General features: G+C 47.3%; 1 protein-coding gene across 1 annotated transcript in view; it reads right to left on the bottom strand.

The window, feature by feature from the left end:
* SPAG16 (sperm associated antigen 16) overlaps positions 1-18,386 on the bottom strand; it is a 541,355-nt gene that overhangs the window by 139,415 nt on the left and 383,554 nt on the right. Inside the window, exon 14 of the mRNA XM_060256914.1 lies at positions 15,466-15,538. Coding sequence (XP_060112897.1) covers positions 15,466-15,538 — 73 coding nt within the window. The remainder of the gene's footprint in view (positions 1-15,465; positions 15,539-18,386) is intronic.

The raw sequence follows: 18,386 nt of genomic DNA, 5'->3' as shown, positions 1-18,386 counted from the left end.
GACAAAGCGATTCCTCGGTGGAACAGGCTTCCTCCTCGGGAGGTGGTGGGCTCTCCTTCCTTGGAGGTTTTTCAACAGAGGCTGGATGGTCATCGGACAGCAATGAAGATCCTGTGAATTTAGGGGGAGGGGTTGTGAGTTTAGAGGGGTTCCTCAGTGGAACAGGCTTCCTCCTTGGGAGGTGGTGGGCTCTCCTTCCTTGGAGGTTTTTCAACAGAGGCTGGATGGCCATCTGACAGCAATGAAGATCCTGTGAATTTAGGGGAGGGGTTTGAGAGTTTAGAGGGGTTCCTCAGTGGAACAGGCTTCCTCCTTGGGAGGTGGTGGGCTCTCCTTCCTTGGAGGTTTCTAAACAGAGGCTGGATGGCCATCTGACAGCAATGAGGATTCTGTGAATTAGGCAGATCAAGAGAGAGAGGGAGGAAGGGCTGCCTCAGGGCTTAGTTCTCGTGGCCCTTTCTAACATATCCAGGAAAATGTTGATGACCACACTGGGGTTAGTCAGCAATTTTTCTCCAGGCCAGTTTGGCCCCAGGGATCCTGGAGGTTTTTGCCGTCTTCTGGGCTTGGATCAGGAGCCACTGTGTGTGTGTGTGTGTGTGTGTGTGTAGGGGGGAGGTGTTTGTGAGTTTCCTGCATTGTGCAGGGGCTTGGACTAGATGACCCTGGAGGTCCCTTCCAACTCTATGATCCTATGAGGGGTGACTGTGAGTTGGCTGTGACTTCAAGGGACACAGTTATTAGCCCTGACCCGGATGGCCCAGACTAGTCTGGAGACCAAGTCCTATGAGGAAAGGTTGAAGAAGCTGGGATGTTTAGCCTGGAGAGGAGGTGGCTGAGAGGTGATAGGATCACCATCTTTAAGTACTTGAAGGGCTGTCCTATAGACAATGGTGTGGAATTGTCTTCTGTGGCCCCAGAAGGTAGGACCAGAACCAACGGGTTGAAATTAAATCAGAAGAGTTTCCAGCTCAACATTAGGAAGAACTTCTTGACCATTAGAGCAGTTCCTCAGTGGAACTGGCTTCCTCCTCGGGAGGTGGGGGGCTCTCCTTCCTTGGAGGTTTTTAAACAGATGCTAGACGGCCATCTGACAGCAATGAAGATCCTGTGAATTTAGGGGGAGGGGTTTGTGAGTTTCCTGCATTGTGCAGGGGGTTGGACTAGATGACCCTAGAGGTCCCTTCCAACTCCATGATTATATGATTCTAAGAAGATGGTGTAGAATTATTTTCTGTGGCCCCAGAAGGTAGGACCAGAAGGAATGGGTTGAAATTAAATCAGTTTCCGGCTCAACATTAGGAAGAACTTCCTGACCGTTAGAGTGGTTCCTCAGTGGAACAGGCTTCCTTGGGAGGTGGTGGCTAAATGGCCATCTGACAGCAATGCAGATCCTGTGAATTTAGGGGGAGGTGTGTGTGAGTTTCCTGCCTTGTGCAGTGGGTTGGACTAGATGACCCTTCCAGCTCTCTGATTCTAGGATTCTAGCCCAATCTCATCGGGTCTCGGAAGCTCAGCAGTGTTGACCCTGGTTAGCCCTTGGATGGGAGACCACCCAGGAATGCCAGGGTCTCTGCACAGCAGCACTTCCCACTCCGTGAAATTCCTATGTCCCAGCCCTGCCCTGGATAGTCTGGCAAGCCCCATCTCATCAGATCTCAGAAGCTCAGCAGGGCTGACTCTGACAAGTACTTGCATAGGAGACCTCCTTGGAATACCAGAGTTGGGAGGCAGGGGCAGGCTGTATCAAGCCACTTCTCTGAACATCTTCCGTGTCCCAAAGTCACCAGATGTCGCCATGACTTCCACACACAGGGGCACACACACACAAAAATACCCCCCCCAAAATTAGGACCCCCCCACAATTATTTCCAGCACTAAAAAAAGGTAAAGGTAAAGGTAGTCCCCTGTGCAAGCACCAGTTTTCACAGCAGACTTTTTACGGGGTGGTTTGCCATTGCCTTCCCCAGTCATCTACACTTTCCCCACAGCAAGCTGGGTATTCCTTTTACTGATCTCAGAAGGATGGAAGGCTGAGTCAACCTCGGGCTGACTACCTGAACCAGCTTCCGCTGAGATTGAACTCAGGTCGTGAGCAGAGGGCTCCGACTGCAGCACTGCAGCTTTACCACTCTGCGCCACAGGGCTCTTGTTATTTCCAGCACTGGAAACGGTCAAATAACGGTGGGTTCTTATTCTCCTGTTTGTTTAGAAGCAGGCTACCCCTGTGCTGCACGGAACAGAGGAAACCTTCCTGTCTTTCGCTAGATCAAGGGCAAAGAAGCTCCTTGCGGCATCTGAGAAGAGTCCATGTCAGGCTTGAAGAAGTTCTTTGCATATATTTGCATACGGAGCTCAAGATCCCTGGGCGCCCTGCGGAAAGATTGCTATGCAGGCTGGATGCTGCACTTTAGACAGCAGTCTTCTCGGCTATGCCTCTTTTCTCTTCTTTTTTGTAGGGGCTTAGCTAATCATTCCCCTCCCCCCTTTGTGTCCATGAAAGTGGAGCCTCTCGTGTCCCAGGGGCTTGTGGTCAGAGGAGGGGGGCGAATGAGCATCACAACCACTTTTTGAAGAGCACCATCCTTAAACTAACCTCAGACATTCACTTTGATAAGTGACGGTCATAAAGAACTTATGTGGCAAACACTGGCCAATCCGGGGCGAGCTCTCCCACTGACCATCACCTCAGGAAGGGTGAAGCCACCGATGCCTTTGGGCCAATGTCATGATGGCCCCATCTCAAGGATGATGACGATGATGATACTGGGTTTATATCCAACCCTCCACTCCGAAGAGTCTCAGAGCGGTCACAATCTCCTTTCCCTTCCCCGCCCCCACCACAGACACCCTGGGAGGTGGGTGGGGCTGAGAGGGCTCTCACAGCAGCTGCTCTTTCAAGGACAATCTCTGCCAGAGCTATGGCTGACCCAAGGCAATGCCAGCTGCTGCAAGTGGAGGAGTGGGGAATCAAACCAAAATCAAAAGTTAGCAGATGACACTAAATTGTTCAGGGTGGTGAGAACCAGAGAGGATTGTGAGGAACTCCAAAGGGATCTGTTGAGGTTGGGTGAGTGGGCATCAGCGTGGCAGATGCGGTTCAATGTGGCCAAGTGCAATGTAATGCACATTGGGGCCAAGAATCCCAGCTACAAATACAAGTTGATGGGGTGTGAACTGGCAGAGACTGACCAAGAGAGAGATCTTGGGGTCGTGGTAGATAACTCACTGAAAATGTCAAGACAGTGTGCGTTTGCAATAAAAAAGGCCAACGCCATGCTGGGAATTATTAGGAAGGGAATTGAAAACAGATCAGCCAGTATCATAATGCCCCTGTATAAATCGATGGTGCAGTCTCATTTGGAATACTGTGTTCAATTCTGGTCACCGCACCTCAAAAAGGATATCATAGCATTAGAAAAAGTGCAGAAAAGGGCAACTAGAATGATTCAAGGGTTGGAACCCTTTCCCTATGAAGAAAGGTTAAAACGCTTGGGGCTCTTTAGCTTGGAGAAACGTCGACTGCGGGGTGACATGAGAGAGGTTTACAAGATTATGCACGTGATGGAGAAAGTAAAGAAGTCCTTTTCTCCCTTTCTCACAATACAAGAACTCGTGGGCATTGCTGGTTAGATTAAAACGGATAGAAGTAAGTACTTCTTCACCCAAAGGGTGATTAACATGTGGAATTCATACTGTGTGGCCACTGTGTGACACAGAGTGTTGGACTGGATGGGCCACTGGCCTGATCCAACATGGCTTCTCTTATGTTCCTATGTTAAACCCCGTTCACCCAGATAAGAGTCTGCACACTTAACCACTACACCAAACTGACTCTCTACACCAAGCTTGGTTCTCGCAGATAAGAGTCCGCACACTTAACCACTACGCCAAACTGGATCACAAGGCAGGGAGGAGAAAGGCGAGGGTCAGCTGAGAATGACCCTCCCAGTGGTACCGAGTGGACCCTCTGAAGAGCTATCAACAGTCTCCAACAGTGTGGCTCTACAAAGAGAGCATGAAAGGGTCACCTGCCCCAGAAACTTCCAGGGCCCAATGAGCTGGTAGGCAAGGAGTGTCCTGGGAAAGACACAGCCAAGCAAGTGGAGTATGTGTGGGGCAATGGGGAGAGCTGGGATGCTCCTTTGTACCACCAAATCGGGCAGGGTACCCATTCCAAACCGGGTGGCCTCATTCGCTGTCCAGACTGGGGTCCAAACAAGGACTTGGGTTTGCTACCTCACTGCAAGTGGAACTATTCAGCATTACCCACCATTCCAAGGAGAGTCTGTGTTTCCCTTCTCATGTAATGTTCATGCTGTCGTGTCGTATTCCAGTGTTCCCTGCCTCACGCTACAAAGCTGGCCCTGAACATCACTCAAGGGACTTGTTTGGAGGTTTCCTTGATCTCCCTGGAACTCAACACCATGGGAGGCTGGAAGGAACCTGCGACTCTCTCCTCATGAATTAACAGTGACCGGCCCTGTCCCTCCCAGTCTCTTGGGGGAATGCTTCAGCAGTAGCCTTCCTCAACCACAGCCTCTCCTCCCTCCACACTTTTCTGAGTGTAGTCCCAAATTTTCTTGTAAAATGTCCATTTGGAGATGAGTCCTCTAATGAGTGACTCCCGACTCTCCAAAGCTTATGCTGGAATAAACTGGGTTAGTCTCAGAAGGTGTCACTTGATCACTGCTTTTTCTTGGCTACTAACAACATCTGTCTCTCCCCATATGAGCCTGGAAGGCCATTGCGATCCGCTGGGCAACATCTTCTGACCATCCCTGGCCCAAGAGACGTCCGGCTTGCCTCGACCAGGGCCGGGGCTTTTTTGGCCCTGGCCCCGACCTGGTGGAATCAGCTCCCTATGGAGCTCGGGCCCTCCCGGATTTGTTACCATTCCGGAGGGCCTGTAAAACGGGGCTGTTCTGCCAGGTCTATGGTTGAGGCAAGCAGACGTCCTCATCCTATTATACCATCTAACTGGCCTCCCATCAATGATGCCAATACTGCTGACACCTTTGGGCAACTTAGGCCGCCCATGATAATTATGTCTCATGTGCTCATACCACCCATGCCATCTTAAATAATTAATTTAGGTTAAAACGGATAAAAGGAAGTACCTCTTCACCCAAAGGGTGATTAACATGTGGAATTCACTGCCACAGGAGGTGGTGGCAGCCACAAGTATAGCCACCTTCAAGAGGGGTTTAGATAAAAATATGGAGCACAGGTCCATCAGTGGCTATTAGCCACAGTGTATGTGTGTATATAAGATTTTTTGCCACTGTGCGACACAGAGTGTTGGACTTGATGGGCCGTTGGCCTGATCCAACATGGCTTCTCTTATGTTCTTATGTTATGTTCTTAATTTTAATTTATTGGCTTAATTGTTTTAACTATTCTGAAGTTTTACTGTTGGTTTTAATGTTTTAGCTTGTTGGAACTCGCCCTGAGCCCTTCATGGGAAAGGGCGGGCTATAAATGTACAGAACTAAAGAAATAAATAAAATCCATGGCTGCCATTTTGATGGGTGGGAAGGCATGAAAGGCCTGCCGCCTGCTCTTCACAGGCACCCACTAGCCTAGGAGAAAGCCCGTATGCTATACAGTGGAAGCAGTGTGGAGACAGAAACACGGGGGGAGATGCTCTATGCTCTGAATGGTAGTGTTATTCTTACTGTTATAAATATATAGAACTACACAAAATATGGCAAAAATACAAATGGATGTTTACTTTAGTCTTCCAGAGTCCATCATCTTGAAGAAAGCTGTAGAGAGTCTTTTCTCCCTTATCTGTTTGGTTTTTCTGGGACTCTGAAAGACTTCGTTGTCATTGAGTGGTACTTGCACGCAAGTAGTATGGAATTAACTGGTTGTGTCTTTTTGCAATTCTGCTATGCATTTTTGGGTTTTGCCGCATTTTGCACAGTTCTACATATTTATAACATTAATAATAATATGACCATTCAGAGCATATAGGAATCCCCACCCCCCCATGTTTCTGTCTCCCCCTCTGCCTTACGCATGGGAGCCCATTAAACCTTTCTGTCTATAAAATGGAAGTAGTCATGTAACATGTGTAAAAAGCATGTTTAAAAAAAAAAAAAAACATTTGTGGGGGTGATGAATCAGCACCCCCAGGAGAACAGGAAGTATCTTCTACAAGGAAATGTCTTAATACGCTTTTTAAACTTCCGTTTCCAAAGAGCCTTGACATCTGTACAACCACAGACACCATCTCCGCATCTCCAGGTAATCCTGCTTTGCAATTAGATGCTGTGAAGCAGCAGCAGTGGGCAAAGGAAAATCCGGTTATAGCTTTCTTGCCTCTGCGAAGGCACCTCATGGAAATGATGAAGTAACCTTTGCCAGCGTCTGACTTTGAGTTTATGCAAAGCGCCCGGCCTCCTGCATACATCAAGAGGGCCAGGCAGGCCACTCCTGGGTTTGATATTCTGCTTTCTGCCTGCTTCTGTCTGTCAACTGGAGCGAAGCAGTTCCTGCTTTGTTTCTGTCATCTGCATAAGATCTGACTCCGGAATCTTTGGGCTTGGTAATGAATAAGAACTGACATCAAATATCAATACTATTGGTCTGGCTAAATGGTAACTGACATCAAGCTCGACTCCTGACGAGGTAAACAATATTGAAATTTTGTTTTGGAATGAAATCTGTCTGACATTATTTGTCCTTCGGCAAATCAATGGAAGGCTGACCTGAAACGTTTGCTAGTGGGGAGGGCTGGGGGGAGGGGGGGGAGAAGGAAGAAGGGCGGGGGTGGATGGATATTAAGCATATCTTCCACAGTCCTTGAGGCTTTCATGAAATGGCATTTCCAAAATGCTTAGAAGGTAGCGAAAACATGAAGAGAAAACGATTTCTAAAGCCCACAACCTATTAACAGGAGCCTGATCTTTTGTACAGTTATGCATGCCTAACCCCGTAAATATCAAGGGGGCAAAGTATGGATCTCTGCACAGAGCCCCACTCTTCCGCTTGTTGGGGGGAGGGGCTTCCAGCTGGAGGTTTCCCTCCATATCCCTCCCTTCTCCAAAGGCAGCAGTTCTTCAGAGGTGGCAGCGGGCTTCCCAAATGGCACTCTGTCCACTCACCTCCTGGGTTTCCCTTGTCTCCACCACGACAGGTTATCCTGCTCTTGTCCCATCTCAGCACAGCTGGCCTGGCCCTGGATGGTACTTGGATGGGGGTCCATTGATGATGATGATGCTATTGGACTTCTATCCTGTGCTCCACTCCAAATTTCAGAGTCTCAGAGCCGCTCACAATCTCCTTTATCTCCCCACACACACACAACAGACATCCTGTGAGGTAGGTGGGGCTGAGAGAGCTCTCTCAGAAGCTGCCACCATCACCACGGTGACTTTTCCAGGTCTGCTGTGGTCCAACCTCACCTGAGAGATCTCACCCAAAGGAATCCCCATTTGGAGCTGCTTGCACACAAAATTTGCCTCCGGCAGAACCAAGTGTGAGTCTGCGCATCAGTTCTCATGCTGAGATCCTTCACCTCCCTCTTCCTTGTGCGTGTGGGTGGGGAGATTGGTGGGGGGGCATTCCCCAATTCCCAGCTAAGAATGCCCAGAATATTCAGCAGGTGGTACGTAGAGCTCACCTCTCCTGTCCAGCAGGAGAGAGAGGGTGTTCTGCACACTATCTTTTCCTTCTTGGGGATATCACCTGGTTCTTGCTGCATTCTCTAGAAACAGGAGCCATTACAGACCGAAGGGAAGGGCGACCAACACAGCAACCGATGGGAAGGGCGACCAACACAGCATGGAGGCTGGTTTCAACCCTTCCTACTGCTCTTCTCCATTCATTTCTCTGAAGCCACACTTAGAAAGCTGGAAGGAAGCAGCAATGGATGGAAGAGGCTAACCTTAGCTTGCCATTTGAAAGATTTGAGACTCCTGTTTCCACAAACAGTGAAGAAGGACCTACTAAAACTAGCTTCCCTTCCCCAAATCTTCATGGGGCAATTTCATAACATTGTGAGGAAGTGGGGTGGTGGTGGAAATATCTATTATCAAGATTTACAGTTTCAATCTTAAATGCTTGTTTAAGTTCACTAATGTCAGTTTATGTAGGGGATGAATGCCGTTTAAGATTGCATCCTCTCGAGGTCGGTAAAATGAGTCCCCAGCTTGCTGGGGGTCAAGTGTAGATGACTGGGGAAGGCAAGGGCAAACCACCCCGTAAAAAGTCTGCCAAGAAAACTTCATGATGCAACAGCACCTCATGGGTCGGTAACGACTGGGTGCTCGCACAGGGGACCACCTTTCCCTTTTTATGAGGGATTGAGGCAATACTGGAGGGATATTATCTTGTACAGAAGTGAAAACGAAAGACTGGAGTTCTCAGAATGTCAATACTTTCAAATTAGAAACTGGGTAAATAGAACATTAAAATGAAGAGAATCATGAGAAAGCAACTGAGTTGAAAAGGTGCTACCGGCTGACACAAACGGACTTCATTAAAGCTCGATCAGTCATAATTGGAGACAGTGACTAGGAGAACGAAGTGCCTGGAGGAAAGCAGGGGAAAGATCCGGGGAAATCTACAAGTGATGAAATGTGGACATACTGATATAAAAAAGGAATAAATTTAACACATATATTATTGAAGGTGAAATATTATAAAGTCATGGCCCAGTGGGATCTGGCGATAGGGAGATAAAATATACTGTAATGTTCAGAGAAGATCTCTTGCAAATCTGGATGCCCCACCCAGATCTAAATATTTTGGAACTCAACAGTTAAAGATAGAAACTGCCAGTTCCTCTGGATTCTGAAATTATCACCTTGGTTTCCTTCAAAATGATTACGATGCACACAAAATTGAACTGGCATTTAGCTCAACAAGGGCAGCAAGGAGACGAAGAATAGCACACTGGAAGAACCAGAAATCACCTGCTCTAGAAGAATAGGAAATTAAAAGTCAAAGTGCACCAGCTTGCAGAAACGGATTTAAGTTATGTTTTATTTAGGGAGTGTATATGCTGCCTCTCTCCAGAGTCCAGCTCAAGATGACACAAACAGAATCACAGCAGTGAAGCTGGAGGTCCACTTGCCCCAGGCCCTCTTCGAACAAAGCAAGAAGGCCCAAGAATACCCCCCCCCCATGAGAAGGGGTGTTAGATTCGAGACTTGCCCCTTCTGAGCAGGCCTGGGCCTCAAAGTTGCCAGGAAATATCTGGGGACAAGGGTGCAAGGCTGCAACAAGCATCGTTGAACTCCAAAGGGAGCTCTGGCCATCACATTTCAAGGGACCGCGCACCTTTTAAATGCCTTCCCTCCATTGGAAATAACAAAGGGCAGGGGCACATTCTTTGGGGGCTCATAGTTCCCCTGGGCCACTCTTTTTTAAACTTGGAGGCACTAGATGCTATGCTGCAAATCTGGTGCCTTTACCTCAAAAAGCGCCCCCCCTGAGCCCCAGATACCAGCAGATCAATTCTCCATTTATGAGAAACAGTCTCCATAGGGTACAGTGGAGTGCCCAGCAGACATTTCCCTCCCCCCCACCGCTTTCTGATGACCCTGAAGTGGGGGGAGGGCCTCCAAACCGGGGGACCCCCTGCCCCCACCTGGGGATTGGCAACCCTACTCCTGCCGCTGCTGAGGAGGCGGGGCTGGGGGGGCAAGCCTTCGGGGGCTTTGGCGATAGGTGTGCTAAAGGGTGGGGCTAAAGGGGGTGACTGAGGCAAGTGTATGAGCCAGCAATCTGGTGAGTGTGGGGAGGTTTTTGGTGTGTTTGTGCATGAGGTTCTTTGTGAGAGAATCCCTCCCTCCCTCCCTCTTTGCTCCTTTGCAGGGCTGTAGAACAGCAAGCCCCACCACAGGGCTGCTCAGCACGATGGACGTTTTTGTGCTCATTTAGTAAAGATGGCTTTTTACTTCCTCCCAGGGCTTCTTTTTTGTAGCAGGAGCTCCTTTGCATATTAGACCGCACCCCCCTGATGTAGCCCATCCTCCAGGAGTTTTCAGCAGGCCCTGCAAGAAGAGCCCTGTAAGCTTTGGGAGCCCTGCTTCCTCCCCTACTACCTCTCCTGCCAGGCAGCAGTGAATGGAGCTTTAGCCAGGCTTGCTGAGCATCGTGGGGGCTCTTTCGGTCGTAGGGCGCATGTGGAGGCTCACATTGTCATGCGCTCAGCTCCAGTGCCCCTCTCAGGAGTCATCTTATGCTGCAGCTGTTTTCCCCCCTGCACTTGGGCCAACCTTCTTTACCTTCTGCAGGGCCTACCTCCAAATAGAGAGATGGGAAAGAAAAGAGCCACAGGGCTGCTGGAGCTTTGGCTCAAACAAAGGAACTGGGCAGCCATTTTGAGGCACATTTTCCAGATGTGCTTGGCAACGGCAGCCATCTTGTCTTCTTCCCTGCGAGAGAGCCAGTCATCTCGGCCAGTGTCCCTTGCCGCCTGAGTAGATGCCTTCAAGCCACAGCCCACTTCCCACCCCACTCGACCCTATGAGAAAACCCCTCACGAGGTAGTGACTGCATCAGTTCTCACTGTTAGAAGAGGCAAAAACAGGTATGTGCAAAGACTGGATATGACAAAAAAAAAGTTTCAGAGGGTGGTGAATGCCACCCATGAACACAATGGATGTATTTGTAATTTTTAATTATAGTTAATGTGCTATCAAATTGCAGCATTAGTTGTCATTTTCATTGATTCATTAATTTAGTAAACTGTGTTGTAATGGCAAAATAGCCATAGAATGGATCAGAATTCATGTAAATGTCATTTGTATATAAAACAAGCATATTTAAAATATTTTCATTCCCATTCTCTTACAGTCTCTAGTATACAACAAGGAGTGGAGATGGAAAACATATACGTGTTTAGAGCATTTTTGACATATGTATATTCCTTCCTTCCTTCCTTCCTTCCTTCCTTCCTTCCTTCCTTCCTTCCTTCCTTCCTTCCTTCCTTCCTTCCTTCCTTCCTTCCTTCCTCCCTCTCTCTGCCTCCCTCCCTCCCTCCCTTCCTTCCTCCCTCTCTCTCCCTTCCTTCCTTCCTCCCTCTCCCTCCCTTCCTTCCTCCCTCCCTTCCTCCCTCTCTCTCCCTTCCTTCCTTCCTCCCTCTCTCTCCCTTCCTTCCTTCCTTCCTTCCTTCCTCCCTCTCTCTCCCTTCCTCCCTTCCTTCCTCCCTCTCTCTCTCTCCCTTCCTTCCTTCCTTCCTTCCTTCCTTCCTTCCTTCCTTCCTTCCTTCCTTCCTTCCTTCCTTCCTTCCTCCCTCCCTCCCTCCCTTCCTTCCTTCCAGCAGAACTATTGGAATTTGCTTTATTCTGGGGAAGTCAGGCCCTGGCTCTGAGGGGGTGAAGGCTGCAGGAGAGACAATGGGTTAATGGGGACTGGGAGGGCTGGCTGCACGAACAGCACAGACAGCTATTGAAGGGATGCTTGCATGTAGACTACGGGGAAGGGATGCCAAGTTCTGGTTCCGAGGGACTGTGCAGCAGAGCGGACTAATCAAGCAGGAAATATGGACTGAGAAGAATCCCGGTGAGTTAGATTTCAGTGGGCTCTTAGGAAGTTTTCCTCTCTGGCCTGCACACGGAGAGGGCTGGTCTGTTCCCTTTGAAAAAGCCTTTGGCGGAAGGCAGAGCGCTGCACTGCCACCTTCAGACATCCCTGAACGTGCCGAACTCAGAGCTGCACCTTAACGAGGGCCCTGCCCATCTGCTATTCCGGTCAGCTGCAGAGTGGCTTGCACAGAAGCCTTTTGCAGAGCAGCAGGTGCCTGCACTGAGCCCCCCTCTCCGAGGGAATGAGCAGGGCTCTCTTTCGAGTCAGAGTTTTTTGCCCTTCCCACGAACAACTGAATGATTTTGCTTTCATGGCTCGGATCGCTCAGATCTCCAGAAGCCACATGAATAAAACATGGGCACACAGGAATGCAGAGTCATCTTCTGACCACGTTCCCCTAATTAAAAATGACTGGACAGATTTCCAACCCTTGACAATTAATGTTCACGCTCATTAATGTTGAGCTCCAGTTTCCAGCGTGTGATCTGAGCCCTGCAGACTTTCGGAGGCAACAAAACATCAGAGAGGGAGAGCAAGGCAGGCACAGGTGGGCAATGAGGCGGCCCAGAACGGAGAAAGATCAACTGGTTTTGTAAAGAGGACGGACTTCATACACAGCTGGTAGGATTGTCCTTAAGCACAGCATCTTTCATGAAGGTTGATATTGTCTCCTCTCCTCCGTTTTATTCCCTCCAACAGCCCTGTCAGATGGATTAGGCTCAGAGTACGTGACTGGGCCAAGGTCACCCAGCAAACCACCATGGCAGAGGGAGATTCGAACCTGGACCTCACAGGCCAACTTTAATCACTGCAACACACTGATAAGAAGGTTTTTACCTTTGAAATTCTTTTTTTGATCCAATCTATGAGTCTGGTTCTCTTTTTGTATTTGACTTTTTCAACGTATTACAGCATTATATGAGTGTAAATTAGATGTATATCTTCACTCTATTTGAAACAGCAAAAAGTGTTCTTGTTCTCTAGCCAGTATCTCCGTTTATGCAGCTTACTTGTGCCTGTAAGGTGAAATCATTAGCACCAAACGGAATTAGCTTGCATATCCTTGCTTCGTGCCCATTTGAGCTCTGAGAAATAAGTTAACAGAACGATAAACAAACTGAGCTTTTTGTGAAACAGAAGATGTGGTGCAGGAAGCGCCAGAAGGTTTTCTTGTCCAAATCCTCCCTGTATCTCCAAGGAATAAAATATTCCCATGGAAAAGAAAGTAAGAACAAGCATTGCCAGAGGTGCCTGTAGAATGAAAAACAGATGCTGAAAACAAGCCCAGACACCTCCAGTAATGCCATCACATGCCACAGGATATAAACATCTACAAGATCATCCTCTAAGAACTCAGATACAAGTATGGCAGACAATCCGACTTCTAATTCTGAAAGCACAATTCATTTCTTCCCCAAAAGAACCTAGTTTTTCACATGCAGCCATTCTATTAGATACGTTGTGGAAGAGACCCACAACCAGTGTTCCCTCTAAGCTGAGTTAGCGTGAGCTGGCCCATAGATTTTCAGCCTCCAGCTCATGCATTTTTGTCTTTACTCAGGAAGGATGACCCCAGAGCACACTAATTTATGCAACAGTGGGAGGGCTTCTGGAGTTCTGATCTGGCTGGTGGACCTCCTAAGGGCACCTAGATTTTGGCCATTGTGTGACACTGAGTATTGGACTGGATGGGCCACTGGCCTGATTCAATATGGCTTCTCTTATGTCTGGGGCAGTGATGCTCTGTATTCTTGGTGCTTGGGAGGGGGGGACAGTGGGAGGGCTTCTAGTGTCCTGGCCCCACTGGTGGACCTCTTGATGACACTTGGGGTTTTTGGCCACTGCGTGACACAGAGTGTTGGACTGGATGGGCCATTGGCCTGATCCAACAGGGCTTCTCTTATGTTCTTATGTGACACAGAGTGTTGGACTGGATGGGCCACTGGCCTGATCCAACAGGGCTTCTCTTATGTTCTTATGTGACACAGATTGTTGGACTGGAAGGGCCACTGGCCTGATCCCACAGGGCTTCTCTTATGTTCTTATGTGACACAGAGTGTTGGACTGGAGGGGCCATTGGCCTGATCCAACATGGCTTCTCTTATGTTCTTATGTGACACAGAGTGTTGGACTGGATGGGCCACTGGCCTGACCCAACATGGCTTCTCTTATGTTCTCTTATGTTCTTAGAAAGGCCATGTAACAGGTCTTAAATTCAGGAGGCCAAACCCTCCCCTTTCAAGCTGGGACTTTTGTAGGCGGTTTTGGGTCTTAAATTCTTGCCTCCCCCCACAATCTTTTTTTTTTAATGGAATCCACTCTAAGAAATATTTTTTTGGAGAATAAATGGAGGTGGGCTTCAGCTGGGAGGCAGAATTCAACTTGAAGATGCTGATTTTATCCCCGAGTGTTACAGCTTCCGTCGATGCAGATCTTCAGTAGTATTAATTTTTTTTAATGTGGTGATGCTATTTAGCCAGAGCACATCATCCTCTACATCCCATGGATTAATAACCCTAAATGTTTCACTTGCTGCGTGGCCTCTTGGAAGGGTCAGTGGAACAATAATGGGTTTATAGGAACATCTCCAACTGGCATTGCTGTCGATTGCGCCTAGTTAATTTTAAATCCCCAAAGGTTTCCAAACTTAGTAACAAGATCTATTAATTTGGAAACTGCAATCTGGAGCTTGTAAAAGTAGCAGTGGGCCAGCTGAACAGAGCACTAATTTGGCTCCGTTTCCCTTGTTTTTAACTCCCTTATAGTTTTTCCCTGACCTCCTGCTCAGGGGAGAGGCTCCAGAGGGAAGTTAAACAACAAGGGGGGAACAGGCAAGCCCTGACTGCAGAACACAGCAAGTGGAACCCATTAATGATCACTTCACCTGGGCCCTGGGTCATGCATACAATAATGTGATCTATTTAGTGAATTCTTGAGATGGACCCATCATTTCTAATACAGAGTGCAGAAACCCTCAATGAATTCTGTCCAAGAAGAGAATAATGAAGGGGAGGGGTGGAGTATAATATCTGAGGGGTCGACACATGGGAGAGGGCAAAGGCTTCTTCTCTGCTTCTCCAGAGGACAAGAAGAGATCTAATGGGTGGGAGGAACAAAAGGACATTTCAGATGAACATCTTCTGGGCATGGAGCAGGGGTCAAACTGGGGGGGGGGGTGTCTGGGGGAGGTGTTTGTGAATCTCCTGTATTGTGCAGAGGGTTGAACTAGATGACCCTGGAGGTCCCTTCCAAGAGCCAGTTTGGTGTAGTGGTGAAGTACGCGGACTCTTATCTGGAAGAACTGGGTTTGATCCCCCACTCCTCCACATGCATCTGCTGATGTGACCTTGGGTAAGCACAAGTTCTCTCAAGGATTGTGTACAACACATAATAAACAATACAATAATGATAAAGGCTGGCGGTGCTAGGGCCTTTTAAAGTAACAGAAACCCCAAGGGGGCCAAAAAACCTTGTCCCCAAAGGAATAGGTATAAGTCCAAACTTGGAAATAGTCCAACTGAAATTCACCAGCTGGGTGGTCCTGAGGAGTGTAGCTTCAACGCAGCCGCTTTCTTAAAAAGATGTCTCTCTAGATTTTGATGACTTTCAATTCCTTCTTCAGTTTAACAGCTCAATTATTTAGGAACCCCGTTCTGCATTCTCTTATCATAGCATTAAGCTTCTCATTTCAGTGTGAACATCGGGCTCTTTCATTATCTCCATAGGGGGAACTTTGAGGGGGGAAACAGCTGCAATAAGTCAACAAATAGCGGGACTTTGGGGAGGAGCGTTACTTATCACGTAAATCACTACTTTTGGGGTAAAAAAACCTAACCCAGAATTACTTTCTGCACTCATCTCAGGTACAAGGCACCATCGTTTTGTCCTGCACCTGTGACTGCAGTCCTTTATAGTCTTTACGCCTCACCTTCATGTTGAATGTCGCATGATTGCAGGAATGCAGATGACCGCAGAAGGTCTGAGCACAGAGCCCCTGCGGAGACAACAAGAAGAAGAAGAGCAAGATAAGTTAGAAGAGTATAATATAGTGGGTTCCACGCAATGACCAGGCAAGGGGGTAGTGATCATAGCTCTTTTATTAGATATAGCGTAGTATAGTGCTGCACTCGAAGACTGAAGACTGGGCCAATGGGGCCAACTAGATATACACTCAACGCTCCTGCACTAGCGTGCTATTGGACCATTGAAACCAGCAGGGGGCTCATGATTGGAGCAGGGCAGCAGGGATTCGGATCCTGCCGCCTATTATTCCTGAGTCCCCAAACTCAGTCCTCCAGGTTCCAATGAGCCAGGCAAGAACTCCATAGATTAGTCACGATTCCGATCACATATATAACAAAGAGCAAAACCAGGCTGCTGAGCAGGCAACGCCATGTGGCTGTACACGGTGCCACCGGAGGGGGCAGACTCCACACAAAGGTTATGACAATCTGAAATCTGATGCGGTGCAGGAAGACATGAACTAAAGCTATAATTGATACAGATATAAATATGTATTTCACCTTGCCTTCTCTTTATTACTCACTTTAGAACATTATTCGGCATGGTTCTGACCCAGTTCTTTTCTATTTAAAGTAAATACGTGGCTTTAGTTGTACAGAGTATTTCCCTGACTTCAGGAATGCACCATGTACCAAAGCCATTGCCTACATTACTACTGACTAGACTTTAAGAAACCAGTCATTGTCTTTTCTGTGTTGTCCATTCCCAGGGCCTTTTTTGTAGCAGGAACTCCTTTGCATATTAGGCCACACCCCCTGATGCAGCCAGTCCTCCTGGAGCTTACAGTAGGCCCTGTACTGAGAACCCTGTAAGCTTTTGGAAGATTGGCTCCATCAGAGGGTGTGACCTAATATGCAAAGGAGCTCCTGCTATGCACATTCCGATACCCAAAGCATTGAGAACTTTAAACTTCACTGAATATACCAGCCTAGGTTACTGAGTTGGGGATGCGACAACTACCTTGTGATTTCCCAAGAGATCGTTGCTTTCGGGAATATTTGCAGTAACATCAAAGTCCCCTGAGGAATAATTGGTAGATAGGCAGGGCTTGGGTGTTGTCCCACTCAAAAACAGTTAAAAGGGAAAAGTGGTCTCCCCGTCTTTCCCTGCCCCTATTGTGTGGAGTTTTGATTTACACTCAATAGCTTGGTTAACAATTAGATATAGTGATTCTTGTTTCACTGTATTAATTGAAAGTCTCCTTGTAAGATTACATGCATTAAACTTATTCCAGTAGGACAAATAAAAAGTGAAATTGCTCTACAATACAGAGACTGTCATCTGATTAAGTCTTAATTGTTTGACAAAATTTGGATAAAAACACAAGGTTACTTTTGAAGAAAAAGCATTCTAGATAAAGCCAGCACCAGTTTAGAAGAGACTTTTCCCGCTTACTTTTTTTTGTAAGTTCTTCGGTTAAAATAATTAGCATGTTTTGAACAGCTGTTTCTTGATTAATTTGAGTTGATGACTCAAATTAATCGTAGTTGATGACTCTATAAGGACATGGATTAAACACGGTCACTCTGTTTCTTATATCTGAATACATAAATGGGTAATGCATGGGACTCCTTGGAGGATTTAAAGAACCCAGAACACACACATCTCCACAAATGCTAACTCTTTATACCTAAAGTCTGACAGCCTGGACTCCAAGGGGAAAAACAAAACAAAACAAAAACACAACTGTAACTCTTGAAATGCGCATGATTTGGTAGATGCTCTAGAGAGCCACAAACTGCAAGCTGGAGAGTAGATTTCTGCTGTCCGTCTGTCCGTCTGTCTGGCCATCTGTCTATCGGCTCTAAGTAGGCTATATTGTTATTTTGAGAAGAGAGCCAGTTTGGTGTAGTGGTTAAGTGTGTGGACTCTTATCTGGGAGAACTGGGTTTGATTCCCCACTCCTCCACTTGCAGCTGCTGGAATGGCCTTGGGTTAGCCATAGCTCTTGTAGAAGTTGTCCTTGAAAGGACAGCTGCTGTGAGAGCCCTCTCGGCCCCACCTACCTCACAGGGTGTCTGTTGTGGGGGGAGAAGACATAGGAGATTGTAAGCTGCTCTGAGTCTCTGATTCAGGGAGAAGGGCGGGGTATATTTATTTATTTATTTATTTATTATTTATTTATTACATTTGATTTATATCCCGCCCTCTCCGCAAGCGGACTCAGGGCGGCTCACAGTATCTACACAATTAAACAAATAAAATATATAAAACCATAATTTACATTTCCAGTTTAAAAACGTATTACAATTCGAGATTATTAAAACCATTATATAGTGCTGAATACATTATAGCGGCATTAGAATTCCAAGCCGTGTATAAATCTACAATTCTTATTATTCTTATTATTTTATTATTTATTTGCTTTATTCATCATCCTATCCCAGTTTGCACCAAGCTCTGGGCAATGTACAAAAGGAGGTATAATCTTTTAATAAAGAGCTCAGTATACAAAGTTAAAAAATAACCAAAACTACAGAGTGAAACTCGGAAGAAGAAGCAAGAGGCTGCAGTCAAAGGCAAGAGAGAGCCCCCTTAAAGTGCCATCTGCCGTGAGTGCCTCTCCAGGCGCCCGCCTCCAGCTCGGTGAGAAGACTGTGCGGGATGGATGCCGAGTGTGGAGGAGCACTTCCCCCAAAGAGCACAGCGGTTGCCAAACAATAGCAAAGTACTATCTTGATCAAAGAAAGCTCTCCTGTGTAGAACCTTTCTGAGACAAAATGGAATACGACAGTGGATACGTCTCTGCTCGAGAAAGAGCCCTTCAGATAGAAGGAAGTGTTCCAAGAGGGCTGAAGGGCACGGATCCTTGAAGACCA

This window comes from Heteronotia binoei, chromosome 16 (genome assembly GCF_032191835.1).
Source record: "Heteronotia binoei isolate CCM8104 ecotype False Entrance Well chromosome 16, APGP_CSIRO_Hbin_v1, whole genome shotgun sequence".
Lineage (NCBI taxonomy): Eukaryota > Metazoa > Chordata > Lepidosauria > Squamata > Gekkonidae > Heteronotia > Heteronotia binoei.
Note: the sequence above shows the minus strand (reverse complement) of the source record. Positions and strands in the feature narration are given on the sequence as shown.